At 49.6% G+C, this 14,489-nt stretch overlaps 4 protein-coding genes across 4 annotated transcripts; 2 read left to right on the forward strand and 2 right to left on the reverse strand.

Moving 5' to 3' along the window:
• Positions 1-3,848: 3,848 nt before the first annotated feature.
• Positions 3,849-4,747, reverse strand: SETTUDRAFT_40008 (uncharacterized protein; the record flags this gene model as incomplete). The annotated part of the gene is made up of 2 exons (XM_008028347.1): positions 3,849-4,465; positions 4,501-4,747. 2 exons carry the CDS (start codon positions 4,745-4,747, stop codon positions 3,849-3,851), a joined length of 864 nt encoding a protein of 287 aa, XP_008026538.1.
• An 822-nt stretch (positions 4,748-5,569) lies between these two features.
• Positions 5,570-7,008, forward strand: SETTUDRAFT_177603 (glycosyltransferase family 32 protein; the record flags this gene model as incomplete). Its single annotated transcript, XM_008028365.1, has 2 exons — positions 5,570-6,858; positions 6,911-7,008. One exon carries the CDS (start codon positions 5,570-5,572, stop codon positions 6,512-6,514), a length of 945 nt encoding a protein of 314 aa, XP_008026556.1. The 3' UTR covers positions 6,515-6,858; positions 6,911-7,008.
• A 29-nt stretch (positions 7,009-7,037) lies between these two features.
• Positions 7,038-8,485, reverse strand: SETTUDRAFT_28935 (uncharacterized protein; the record flags this gene model as incomplete). Its single annotated transcript, XM_008028338.1, has 3 exons — positions 7,038-7,329; positions 7,378-7,424; positions 8,306-8,485. 3 exons carry the CDS (start codon positions 8,483-8,485, stop codon positions 7,038-7,040), a joined length of 519 nt encoding a protein of 172 aa, XP_008026529.1.
• A 4,977-nt stretch (positions 8,486-13,462) lies between these two features.
• SETTUDRAFT_28936 (uncharacterized protein) lies at positions 13,463-14,471 on the forward strand (the record flags this gene model as incomplete). Its single annotated transcript, XM_008028339.1, has 1 exon — positions 13,463-14,471. A coding segment is annotated over one exon (1,009 nt), but the record flags the coding sequence as incomplete, so codon positions are not given.
• Between the last annotated feature and the right edge of the window lie 18 nt (positions 14,472-14,489).

Below are 14,489 nucleotides of genomic sequence, written 5' to 3' on the forward strand. Positions count from 1 at the left end.
GGGCTCGACCCCGGAGGGTAGTCTTAAGCTCGGGAGCACGATCGGACAGGCCAAGGTAACAAGATTGTATTCGATAGAGAGCTAAGCTCTCGGCTACGTAGCTATCTATATACAATGCTGGTTGCTAGGGTAACAATCGGGCCGGGCAGGTGGAGTAAACGAGGTCGTAGACGAGTATGGGAGGCGAAGGGCGTTCAGCCCGTTACATATTCTATTATTTTAAATTACTATTAGATAGTAATAGTTACTAAAACTACTAGTCTTCTAGCTATATAGGTAGTGCCTATATCTCTAGTTCTATTATTACTTACTTTTAGTGCTTATATATAATTTCTTATTTCTTAGCTTCTTATTTTATAAATATTATTTTGACTTCTATATATTTTTCTAATACTATTTAGTACCATATATCTTCTACTTCTCTTCTTCTAAGAGGTAGTTAGACTATATCTAAAGTTATAGTTTAGAGTTCTAGGTCTTCTTAACTCCCCTATCTTTTCTATCTATTTAGTCTTTTAAGTACTTTTCTAGTTACTTTTTTTTTATTATATTCTTCTTAGTAATTATAGCTATATCTTCTTTCTAGGTTCCTTTATTATTTTTATATCTATCTCTTTCTAAATACGTTACTCTAGACTAAGTATTAAAGGTCTAATACTAGGATTATACTAAGACGCACTTAGCCTTCTAGAGCTAGAAGGTTATAGTTAAGTTTTAGATTAGTTGCTATATATTATAGAGTGTTATTTACCTCTAGCTACGTAGGTGCTTAGTAGCTATATAGGTTCTATTACTTATAGTCTACTAGTTATTTTAACTATTACTATAGTGTATAGGCCTATATTCTAATAGGTGTTTAGAAGGTATAATTATATATTATTATGTAATGTTGTTGTCTATCTTCTTACTATTTTCCTCCACTTCCTAGTTTTATACCCGTCTCCTAGCACTGTCTAACTACCTTTCAGCTACTGGGATATACCTGTAAGAGGCTACGCCTAAAGTGTGTGTGATCGAGTATATCTATACGACTACCTGGACTTCAAGAAGCTTGAAGTCTTGTTACTGCCTTTTTGGCTATGGATGGCGTAAGTAGTCGTACGCTCGGCCCGTTGGGCCCGCCCATTACAATACCTCCTAGTTGCTCCACTACACTACTAGCTAGATTAACTAGATTATAAGCTTACTAATTAAGCTTAGTTAAGCTAATCTAAGCTAAGCTAATCTAAGGTTTTTATAACTAGCTATTAAGCCAAGCTAAGCTGGGCCTCTAGCTTGGCTTGGCTTGATTGTTGACAAGTATGCATGATAGGCTGGAACTTGGTATAGTGTGTACTTGGTGGTACCCCGAGCAAGCCCTAGTCAGACCGACCTCCTTGCTACGGCAGACGAGATTTTCTAAAAGACGTCCAGACACCTATATTATCTCATGAGAAATTCACACATTGATATTTGGATTGTTATTACATACAATCTTTGACTGGTATATATAAGGCAATAGCTCCCTGCGGGCAGCACCATATAATCACCTCTACTCTCGATCACTACTACCCTAGCATCTCCACTCACAATGCTCTTACCACCCTCTCGCCAAATTCTTCTTTTCGTTACTCATTTCCTCGTCATCCCCGCAGCACCTTCCGGCCCCACACTCAATTCAGACCTCTCACTTCTGCCTCGCGACGTTCCGGATCCCACATATATATACAGTTGCTGCCAATGGATGCTGAAAAACTGTATGAAGGCGGGTTGGTAGGGCTGCGTGATTGTAGCTACTGACGTTTCTGCTCGCTGTGTTTGGGGTCCGGATGAGGCGTGTAAGGCCGCATGTGGTTGGAATTTCTCTATGGGAACAAGGTAAACGAGCACTACATATGCTGTTAATATCCTTGAATATATGAATCATATGACTAACATTTTTCGTGCTACGGTAAAGGATAGGATGTGTGTGCTCAGCTGCGAGTCCATATATAGCTGATCCGAGTAGATGTTAATATAGGGAAGGGGGAAGGTAAGTCTAAATTTAGTTATTGTATTTGCATAAAGCTAATTCTTGAATACAACCAGTATCCAAGGGTTTTCATTAGTGATATATCCTATTCGAACAACGTCGTTAAGGCTAAAGGGAGATAGTGAAGACTAATAGTGCAGAATAAAGTGGCACGTAAGTGATATCTACATTTGGTAGAGAGATCTCGCATTTGCAGAATAATGCAACACTTGCTATAGTAGTCAATAATAATAAATTTCAGTTCACGCTACACTATTAGGAGGCTCATGTAAGCTGAATGGTTTGTGTAATACATAGAGAAAGAAGTTACTAAACTCTAAGTAGCTGATGCAGCTGCTATGTAATAGAAGTCACATAAAATGAAGCGGGCATAGAAATAAATTTCTCCTGTAATACAGTAGGGGTAGCGACTGATAGCTCCACTAAGATTAATGGTGCGTGATTATAGGAAGAAAGAGAAGAAAAGGTTGAGCCCTGATAAAGGCGCAATAGATGTAATGGGGAGGGTAGATATAACGTACTTTGCTAAACATTTGAAGCAACCATAGATCCAGCTGGGCGTCAGCGCTTTACTAACGCTTCGATACTGCGCTGGTGATGGTTTTCTTCTGATGCCACTCTTCGGGACAAGCTACCAGTAGAGAGGTCCACAAGCTTTGGAATACTAGTAGATAATGATGCATCAAAAATTCGGTTTGCCAAGAGCCAATGTGGAGACATGTTGATGGAGAGCAGACGTGAGGGGAGATTGACGCAAGCGAAATTTCCGCTTAAGTAGTACGTATGGCGTGCCTGTATGCTGGATGGCAGTTCGACTGAAAAGATTGCTTCTTTTCAATGGCACTCACATCAAAATTTGTTCACTATCGCTACTGATAACGCTCTTATGCTTAATGCCATGCTCTAGATGACGTGGGTACTCGTGCTGGTCAAGATTTTGAATAGTGCATGATTGCTTCCGAGTGCCTAAGTACAGTAACGGCGCCAGTGTACGACAGGCAGGGAGTCGTCTCCGCTGGGGGACTCGTGACCCTGTGCAGATAGGGTAGGCCTGCACCGAAACAACAGAAATACGCCCTACACTCACACGTCACTATTCAGTCCTGGTTCGTTCGTTGCTGGAACCCCGCTTCCCAATATATGGTGTGTGGCTATGTGCTTTCAGGAGCGTGGTGGGGCTTCTTACGCACGGTCCCCGTCGCCAAACAAGCTTATTAGCAATGGGGGGGTAAGGTTTCTGGCCGCTGGTGCAAGTTCCTGACATCACGGCTGACCCTGACTGACTTCAAGCCCCGAATACCTATAGCAATGCTAGAGTTCGATCTTCTTAGAAAAGCTTCCAAAAAAGAAGCCCAGGAAAGAGCGGGCTACGATGATGCACAGTGGAAGGAGTTCTATGTACGGCAAACCGCCATTGCTCTGGCCGAGAGTACGCTGACCCCAACTACTAAGTAATAGAACATAACCAAGGCTGAGATGGACGAGCTCGTGGCGGGCAACCCAGACATTACCTGGACAACGGTGCCCAAAGATGAGCTTTCAAAAATACATGAGTCCGTCAATGGCAAACTACGAACGATACAAATACCTGAGATAAAAAAAGATGTTTTTGAATGGCGCATGGCGCGTGGGCTCCAAGACAAAGCAAGTAGTAAGTGTCATGGCATCACTAAACGTTTCGCAGCAGCTTACCCGATGCAGCTAAAGCAAAAAAAAGAGCAAAGATCGCTGCCAAAGCAGGTACTAGCCCCAGTCAGGATGATGAGCGAGAGTGAGACGCCTGCTCAGGGATGCACGGGTGCTGGTACTGTTGTTCGTCTTCCCATCCACTGAACTTCTAGACATAGTGCTGTCCAATCTCCACTGGTGACTTTGCTGGTGCCTCGCTCACATTTGTACTACAAAACCCCCCATTGTTGTAGTATACGTGTTGCTTGGTTTGACTAGCAGACACCTCGTGTCCCATGTATGGGAAAACAGCTTCCCTTTTCTTATGGTGGCGGAAAAGTAGCCATCCCCCGACGAGTCCGAGAATAAGGGCGATGGGTATTCCTACACCAAGGCCAATCTTAGCACCTAGAGGAAAGCCGTCCGCTGGGGGTACTTGGCCAGAGAGATTTTGTAGATCTGTGGTATTGCTGGTCGGAGTGCTCATTGGCATAGTACCGATACTAATACTTGAGGTGCTTAAGCCTGTTGGGGTTGATACTGGCGCGGCAGTAGGTGTGTATCCTGATCTAGAAGAGAACATAGAAGATGATGGTGATGCATTCTCTTCAGTGCGCTTTGACTTGATGTAGAAGTAGTGGCTGTTGGAGTCCGGGGACCCCTTCCCTTCTTGGAAGACGCTGAGGTAAAACAGGTTCGATAGTGTGAGATTCTTTCTCGTTCCGACAAGCCAGGAGTATCTTGTGATATCCAGAGCATTCTCTAATTTCCAAAGTGAGCTTGTTTCTTAATAACACAATAGCAACCGGGATCTTGCATACGCGTCAGATATTCCATATCACCAAACCATGTGCCATCTGTTTTATTCTGCTGGAAAAGACATAGTGATACACCCCCTCTGTCTTCGTCTTGAGTCCAGGCAACGTTCACAGTCGTGCCTTCATCGTACGTTGGGCTATCACTCAAGTCGCCAGTCGTTCCGAAGGGTGGCGGGTTAATGAACTCCATGATGCCGTACACGCGTGCAGATAATGCAGCCACCAAGTTGCATGCTGCCAGGCGGGCCATAGTAGAAGAGATCGGCTTCAAGAACTGTAAACGTGAGGATTCTGTGATTTAGCGAAGGCTCTCGTATGTAAAGGTGAAGAACAGAAACTGAATAAAACTATGGGCCGATCCCTGTGCGAGAAGGTCGATATGGACTCATGTACACTGCTGCCACCTCATACAATTCGTTTGGGCCGGTGGCAAAACGCACGAGGGAGGCACAGCAGCGCTTTCTCACACAGCGCGTACTGGAGCAGGATTCTCTCCTACGCAATTGCCATGCCTTCTTGGTAGGCCAGCGCCTATCGCTTGCGGATTGTGATGGATATGAATCATGAGGCTAACCGAGTGGCCTCATTCGTAGCCCTTAGTCTTGTATCCTCGCGCTTCTTTCATTGCAATTCAGCCTTGCATTCTTCTATCTTTGAAGCGAAATCGGATGCTTGCGGCTCAGCTGCATTCCTGCTAGCCCCCTTACAGGGGAGAGTCGATAGTGTGGGCATGAAGGTGCTTAGATGTGCCATGAATTCGGTGTGGCACGGTGGAGGCGGAACGGCCCCACAAATTAAATGCGATGATTGGATGATTGCCTCCATATATGGGGCCTGCCTTGCCAATGTCTCCTGTAACCGACGAATACTGACCTAGGCGCGTGTGTGCCAGGCAAGGGTACGCATATGCATGCGCATAGCCAGGCGCTTACAGTATGTAGTACACGGACAGTGCCCGAAAGCTGCCTAGCACTGGATTCAATAATTAGGCGCGGCAATCAAGGAACAAATATTAACATGGCCGGCCGTCTAAATGTGTCCCGTCTTCCTCAGTCGCGTTTGGAGTTTCACCATGCTGTCACGGTCACTGCATTTATCCAAAGTCCTGAACTACCACTCGCTGATCGCGCTATGCACAATAGGGGCAATTTATCATTTTCTCTCTATTCGGAGTCAGTTCACCGTCCGTGCCCCTTTCGCTCACACAGATGCGCAGCAAAGCGAGATTCCCAAGCTTATTTGGTACAAATTGGGCCCGAACGGCCTTTCTGAAGACGCGCGAAACTGGACCAACAGCTGCATTCAGAACAATCCCACCTACGAAGCACGGTTCATAACGGACGAAAGCGGCGACGAATACGTCCGGAAAGCCTTTGCGTTTCGCTCAGATATCGTCGACAGCTACCTCGCATTACCTGTTCCTATATACAAAGCCGACTTTCTGCGCTACCTATTACTCTGGGATCAAGGCGGTATCTGGTCAGATCTGGACGTCTCCTGCAAAACACCTATTGATGAATGGGTGCCGCCGGAATACCAAAAAGATGCCGCGGTGGTAGTGGGGTGGGAGTTTGATCATGGATGGCCAGGCCAATATATCCGGCAGTTTGCCAGCTGGACTATGATGGCGAAACCAAGATCACCACACTTCATGCAAGTCATCGACGATATTCTCGAGAAATTGCAAGAACAAATGGCGAAGCATCATCTCCCCTCAATCGCAAACGCCACATTGGACATCATGGGAGATGTGGTAGATTTTACAGGTCCACGACGTTTAACACGTGGTATAATTCGAAGCTTGGAGAAGCAGCTCAACCAGTCGATAGATGCTATAGGCGATCTGAAGGAGCTCCTGCAGCCAAAACTTGTTGGAGACGTCCTGGTAATGCCCGGTCGGTCGTTCGCAGCGTCCTCGAACACATACACGCCAGAACAGGAGGCACTCCTACCCAAGCAACTAGTGGAACATCATTACGCTGGAAGCTGGAAAAACAGCAAGGGTGGTGAGCAGTAGAGGAAGATACCATGACCATGTTTGAAAGAGCGTCGCGTACCGCAGCTATGAACATGGACGTGGAGTCAGCGCCGATGTTCCCAAGGTACTCTGGATAATCAGCCATGCGCTTGAACAACAAGCTCGAGCAGAGCAGGGCACCCAACATGTGACCCGCCTGGAAGCTGCACTTCACGTCTTATCAAGTGCAACGATGGGCAGCTCCTCGCGTTCATTTAAATGATTCGCCTACACCGATAGTAGTGGGCTCATAATCACGAACGCGAGTACTACGAGAAGGAACTCAAAGCGCAGTCCTTACCGGCTAGGTTGCAGCTTGAGCGGCATATCAAAATCACTCCTAGGTAAGCATATGACGAGCACTACCATTCTCTTCACTTAGTAACAAGAACACAGCAGCATCGCTACATATCAGCCGTGTCTGATATTACCTTTTGATAGTGTCTTAGATACCGTACCTATTCTGGTGACACTTTTGGCATCGCCCTCGCCAGTGTTTATTCGTCACAGCATGCTGCAGGTGCTAGACGCCATGTCCCTCGAGATCTACAACCCACCACGTCTCGTCTTCAAATCTGCATCGTTCCTCACCCTTGAGACGGTTCAGCCCGACTTGTCGTAAATCGGCAAGTATCTCGACGGCCTTAGTGAAACTCTCATTGGAAGCATAGCCCTCATCATTCAAGATACCTTGCAGCTTTTTGCAGAACTCCTGGCTCTTGTTGAAAGACTCGATCTCTTCGGAATGTTGCTGTATCTTCTCTGCTGAGAAGTAATACGTACATGGTTCGTTGGTTCCGAAGTGACCCCATTCACTGCAAAAGGGTCAGCCGTGGAAGTAAAAAACAATCAGATCAACACACCTCTCAACGCGGATCAAGCATTCTTCAAAGGAAAAGAGACTTTTATCCTAGGTAGAGCCAGCAAAAGCTTCTAGTTGCTTGAAGGTCTGGCCATGGGGATGTTCGCATAACCTTGTACATAAGCGGGTTCTTCTCCGCCATAGTAGCCTCGTACGTGTGGATTAAAACGGACTGCGACGCTTTGTATCTGATCTCGTTTTCTTGTAGCGTCGTTGAGTGATTTGAAGCCTTCGGGGAGCTTCATCAACATGTCAATCCCGTAATCCAAAAGTAATGGGGAATGGGCTCCGATGAACAACGCGCTAGTCCAGGCTCCCTGCCAGTCGATAATAGATGATATCCGGGCTTGATCGTCGATATAGACATTACCAGCATGAAATCCTGGGTGCCAAAGTCTCGAAGAGACAAGCTCTGGGTCTTTGGGAGTGATGTATGGAATTACAGCTAGGAACCTCTATAGCAAAGCTATGTGAGTCTCTGAAGAGTTCTGTTACAGGCTTTTGTACCGCCATAGGGCTTTTTTCGTTTCATTTGGGTTCGCATAAGTGTTTATCCAATCTCGCGGCGAGCGACAGATTCGAGGTATTCTACAGAAGATTTTCCTGCGATCATGTTATGTCTAAACCACGTACCTCATAGATGTCGAGAGATTTCCAGGGACCATGTTATTGCATACCACTGCGCTGCTTCTCCCAGAATTCTCTCTGGGTGATGGGTCCAATGCAATAAGTTGATTCGATCTGGCTGACAACGTCTTGGGGACCAGTTGCAACGATAGCTGGCTCGCATCCCGCGATACCGCTGTTCTTGAAATACAATGATCCTAATATGTCAGTGTGTGAGTTCAAGTAAACGCACATTCTCCAGTGGAGCAAGTTCAGTCCTATTGTCCAAATGAGACTGAGAGTAGCTTCCTTTCGACGTCTACGAGCTCGCGGCTGATGGCAGACTTCTTCCGCAGTGAGAGATCCTGCCAGACTTCTTGGGGTGGGGAGCCTCTCGCTTCTTCCATAATGATGTATTCTGCTTGTACAAGGTTCTGATCGGTAACACTCCAACTAAGCACTTTTGGGACGGGTATGTTCAAAATGGTCCGGGCAAACTCCATAGTTGCCTCTTCTGATGCCGTGACAAGTGCTCTTGGGCCAACATTTGGGTTTAGAACTTTTGCGATGATTTTTGATCGTCTTCCATCTCAATGCGATCTGCCTTGTTGTAGTTACCATCTCCAATCTTCTCGAAAGATACACATTTGTTTGCACCGACGGCTTGGCAGGCCGCTTGTTGGAGACTGGGTTCGTCAAAACTTTGATATCGGGCTTCTAGTTGCTCGCGCTCATTCCATAGCTACCGTCCACTGGTGTAGCAGAACAAGGAATTCATGCCGGGCTGAGAGTGTGTAGTAAGCGAAGGTGGCATTACTTTGCGAGACTGAGCACACTTCTACTGAGCACCATTGCTAAATGGCTCCAAGTAATGAAGGATGCGACACGAATATTGAGACTAAGGTTAAAGAAGGCTGATGACACACTAGTCTTGAAACGAGCTGCTAAGCTTGTTAGTCCTTGCACACTTTCTTGCTAGACGTCGATCCGGTTGTGTTTATCACCCGTTAGTCTTCATATCATTTAATTCTGAGGGGAGCCGCGCCTTGTTGATGTGGGTTCTCAAACACATGTTGCACTTCATTATCGATAAGTATCGAGTTCCACAGCCAATGAGCTGCCACGCCGGGTGTCGACACAGCCGCCAAGACGCTAAACCCTTCAAGGCAATACGGCCATATTGAACGTGACCCCACTCATTTAAATACACGTAGGTAAGTCGGCCGAAGCTTCAGGTGGAATATAGTTGAGACTTGCTATATGTTCATGAGAAAATTACATCATCGGCGCGTCGGGTCTGCGGTTCTCAGGTGGACCTCAATTTGAGCGAACCCTCTCGTCCGCTCCCGGTATTTTCGCATAGTCAAGTATGAAACGCATGTTTGTTTTTGGTAATGTCATCGATATCCTGGTCCCTTTATACATATAGCATGATGTATGTACAGGGTATCAACACAGCCTTCCCCTCTTTCCTTGGCGTTGCTCACCTTCTGCAGCCAAATCCACACGTCCAGCTTCATACGCCCTTCTTACGGGAGGGCGGAACTGTTTCACACTTGCTTTCTTGACCCACAAATACCTGTTTATTTGATCTTCTATCCATGGGCCAAGGCGACAGCTGGGGTGACCTATCCAAGTGAAATGATTGGCTCTTGTTGTTTCCGTTACCCTCCGCTTAATTTCCACTTTGTGAATCATATCCTAGTATTTTCAGCCTTCAATATGCGGAAATGCAACGGCAGACGTAGTAGTAGAATTGCAGGGGCTCATGGTATTCTCAATGGTAGGTTTGCAGGGATGAGAGTGGCGGACGCATGACTGTTACCCCTCTTCTTTGGCGAGCAGTGTATTGAGTAGTTTTGGTTTAGCTGCGTTGATAGATTATTACATACTACGGGTTTGTAATAGAACTCTTGCCAAGAAGTTTCTATGGTCATTCATTTCGTTTGCTTTGTGTCCATGACTAGTCTCAGAGCCGGAGCTTCTTGAAATTCATCGCCTTCTCAAAGCTCTCACCACGTTGAAAACCGCATGTAATTTTTCTTCGTTCATTGTGTTATCTATACCTGGAAAATAATACTTGATCTACTTTGTAATATGTATGCGGAAGCGTAGGTGGCATGAGTTCACAAAAAAGCTAGTAGTTTGTACAAGTTCTTTATCGACAATGTGTATATATTTTTATCTTCTCTGCTAAATGCTCTCTCTATGAGGTTTGAAGGTCATATTTCATAATCATGAATCCATTTGACACATCCATGTTACGTCTTGTGCTCTAGATGGTAATATACCAAGATTGTTTATTTGTATAAATTGAGTCAGTATACATTAATAACGCCGGTAAAGAAATCATCATATCATGCATATTTCAATACAAGCCACATGTGTGAGCAGGAGGATATTGAGATACTGCCAAGAGGAATGGGTAAGAGGGGCTGGATGAAGAAAATATTTCGTTACAACTGTGTAGCAGGCCGTTAGTGTATCTATCCTTGCCACCCAATATGTTTGTATTTATCGTGCTTCAGTTACTCGATGCTTGTTGAGACCTGTGTCAAACACAGATATGAAATAAAAACCACGGGTATGTAGGAGTACCTGACGAGGGGGCATGTCTAGTCTTTCTGTTTTCATGTATCAAAAACCAGTTTGCCTCTGTGGAGAATAAGCGTAGTCTAAGCTACTAGCATCAGAGACGAAAAAGCTTGTCGAACAAAAAATCAACCAATCGACGTTGGGCCGGTACACTTGCGTCACGTCAACGGTCTAGGATGCTGTTTCATGTCGAGGCACACTTGCGTCAAGCTTGATGACGAGGAAAAGAAAGGTTGTGTTTAGCATGGTTGGCCAAGCCATGCATTCAGCCAAAGATACCACGGGTGGACGTGGAGCTAGCGCGTCAGATGGCATCTCTAGTGCCCCGGGTTTTATCGATAATCAGGACCCTGGTTCGTATGGGGGGAAAGGAAGCATGTCATTTGGGGGCCACGCAGCGGGTGGGCAGTGGTGGTTGACACATGGGGCCAGGCACTCAGCGGGCGAACGAGGGCGCCATGGCCGTCGAGGATGGATTACGCACCACGGCCACAGTGCTGCGGAGCCCGCCTGCCACTGATATATCAGGCAGCTTGGCCCACCAATGCCGTCAAGCACCTTTGACGTCTTGGATGCGGGGTCGGGTGCCACGCAGACAGCTGTCGACATGGAGGGGCTGGTCTAACGTTTCGTTTCAAGCGAACCGGCGGCCTCTGTTTCGAAAAGCGGCACGAACCGCTGCAGCAGGTTGATGGGCGGGCGATAAGTTTGATAAGAAGGAAGGCCTTGGTATGGGCCGTTGATGCACGCAGGCAGCGGATACGTCACCGGGAGAGGGTGAAGGAGTTGGTGTGGCGTTACAGACTTTGGCACGTGGCTTGGCAGGCGGGCAGGCGGGCAGGCGGGCAGGCGGGCAGGCGGGCAGGCAGGCAGCGAGGGCGCGCCTTCCAGAACAGGCCGACGACAGACGGTGACTGCGCGGCCCAGACTGGCGACGCCTGGACGCCCACCGCACGACACCGCAGACACCACACGACACCACACGACACACCACAGGGGCTGCAGGCCTCGCCCACGACTCATCTTGACCGTCAACGCTGGCGCTCCACTGCTGCTGACCCTATCCATCGACAGTTTATCGAAATGCTCGTGTTGCTCATCTGCAATCTCGCCTGCTGCATTTGGCCGCCCTCCGGCATGGGGACAAGCTCCCCACAGCGGCATTGCAGACGGGCCATTGACGACGGATGGCGTCTAAACGCTCTCCAGAAACGGACTGGAAGCCAGCAGCCGATCGCCCTCATTTCCGAGCGATCTGGTACATGTTCGCTGAGAGTCGAGAACACGCTCATGCCACCGCGCATTGCATTGCCAGACGGCAGGGACTAGGCACGGGGAAAGGCTGTCGACTGGCTGCGTCTGCCACATGGGCCCATGATCCCGACAGCATCGCAAACAGGCACTGGATAGCCGATGCCGATGGCGACGCTGTGTCCGGCAAAGCGCACCTGGCGACAGGCACTGAGACGGTCAGAGCACTGCCGTCGCGTGTGGCTGTGCGTCATGCCTTGGTGCACCCTGACGGCGAGGCCATGTCGCGAAGCCGTAGGCATGCAGTGGCATTAGGGCACCGTTGCGGGCTTGCTGGCACGGCTTCGTGCCGGAGCTGAAAAGAAGAAAAGGCTGGGGGAATAGGGCTTCGGTTCGGCGCAGCGTTCAGGCACAGCACACGGCACGGCAACACACCAGACAATTACTACCACGGCCGTCGCCCACAACCAGGCGGCGCGCAACGGAGCCACAAGGCGCAAGAGTCGGCATTGCGTGTCGTCGACTCAGGCTGGCAGGCGATGAAGTCACTTCTCGAGTGCTTGTGCAGACTTGTGAAGCTGCAAGCGCAAGCGCACGCTGCCTGTCGCACCATTGCAAACGCTTGCACAAAGGCGTCGAAAAGACGACTGCCCCCAATGCACTGTTTTCACTGGCAGATGTTTGTCGACAGGCGCCTCCACAATCACGAGTGCGTGGTTGACCGGTCCAAGATTGTCCACAGTGGCGCAGCCGCTTACCGTGTGCTAAACAGAGCGAAATGGGCCGAATTGCCCTTGTGCCAAAGACCCTGTCCTGATGAAGCTTACAGACATGTGTACACGAACCGCCGGCGCGCAATGTGTGTACATACGCTCACCGACAGCGCACATGCAGCATGTGCTAGGTACCCGCCCGTGTGGAAGCAATGCTGACTGACAGGGAGGATCTGCGCCTAGTCACTTTCTATTTTGGCCAAGCGCAATGAAACCCGGCGATTAGGGGGGGAGGCAGCAAAAAGATGGGACTTGTGTGCTGCTGGACGCCTTTTCTGCCGCACATGTGGAGCGCGAATGGGGCCAACAAGCACCGTGCCATGGCCATTCTCCGAGGCCTTCCACGAGCTCCACGTACGACGCACGACGAAAAGAATGGCTCCCTCCTGGCAGCCTGCCCGTAGCGGCGTCGCCAGCGGCTGCCATGGGTAGATGTTCCTCGCTGGCCCACATGAGTGGCTAGCTTCATGCAGCCCCCCTGAGGTTGTTCTTAGCTAACAACGCCGCCTACTGGTCCCTGCCGCCGGTTGTTCCTGAACGAAATTAACAGCCGCCAGGGGCCGTCCACCTTTGGCGCATCTGTGCTCCCATTAGCTGCCAGTGTATGCTTGGCCCGCGTCCTGCAACCCTCGCCCTCGAGGTTCATATACTGCCTCCCTCCTCTCATTAATTTTTCCTTCACTTCCCAAGGCATTTTTCCTTACCACACTCGCTATCACTTGTCTTCGGACGTCACATTCTTTGAATTATCCAGTCACTCTTTCCTGGATTTCAAACTTCTTCGCCTGCCTATTGATTGATCTTTTCGTCTTATTCATACCAATACACAGTTGAAGAGCAAGGAAAACTTGATAATTAAACATGAAGCTCACTGTCGCCTTCCTGGCGGCTCTCGCCGCCGCCGACGCTGCTGAGGCCCGCAACCAGCGCATCCAACGTCGCCAATACGACGCCGGTTACGGCTCAGGTGGTTACGGTGGTGGTTACGGCGGTGGCTATGGCGGTGGTTACGGCACTGGCGCTCTCCCCAGCCCCAGCTCTTCTCCCTCTGTCCCCGAAGCCAGCGCCAGCACACCTGCTGCTGGTGGCTACGGAGGTGGATACGGCGGTGGATACGGAGGTGGATACGACACTCCTCCAGCTAGCACCCCCGCTGTCAGCCCCAGCTCCTCTCCTTCCGTCCCCGAAGCCAGCGCCAGCACACCTGCTGCTGGTGGCTACGGAGGTGGATACGGCGGTGGATACGGAGGTGGATACGACACTCCTCCAGCTAGCACCCCCGCTGCCAGCCCCAGCTCCTCTCCTTCCGTCCCCGACGCCAGCGCCAGCTCCCCTGCTAGCACTCCTGCTGGTGGTTATGGTGGTGGTTACGGTGGTGGTTACGGAGGCGGCTATGGAGGCGGCTACGGCACCGGCGCTCTCCCCAGCCCTAGCTCCTCTCCCTCCGTCCCCGAGGCCAGCGCCAGCTCGCCAGTCAGCTCTCCCGCCAGCACCCCAGCTGGTGGTTACGGTGGTGGTTACGGCGGTGGCTATGGCGGTGGTTACGGCACTGGCGCTCTCCCCAGCCCCAGCTCCTCTCCCTCCGTCCCCGAGGCCAGCGCCAGCTCCCCTGCTAGCTCCCCTGCCGGTGGCTACGGTGGTGGATACGGTGGTGGCTATGGTGGTGGTTACGGCACTGGCTCCACCCCCAGCCCTACCTCCTCTCCTTCTGTTCCCGAAGCTAGCGCCAGCACACCAGGTGCCTCTGAGACGCCTTGCTCCACCTCCGCTGGCCAGTCCACTCCCTCCACTCCCGAGGCCAGCGCCAGCTCTCCTACTAGCTCTCCTGCCAGCACTCCTGCAGGTGGTTATGGCGGTGGCTACGGTGGTGGTTACGGCACTGGCTCCA

Source organism: Exserohilum turcica (genome assembly GCF_000359705.1).
Source record: "Exserohilum turcica Et28A unplaced genomic scaffold SETTUscaffold_24, whole genome shotgun sequence".
Classification (NCBI taxonomy): domain Eukaryota; kingdom Fungi; phylum Ascomycota; class Dothideomycetes; order Pleosporales; family Pleosporaceae; genus Exserohilum; species Exserohilum turcicum.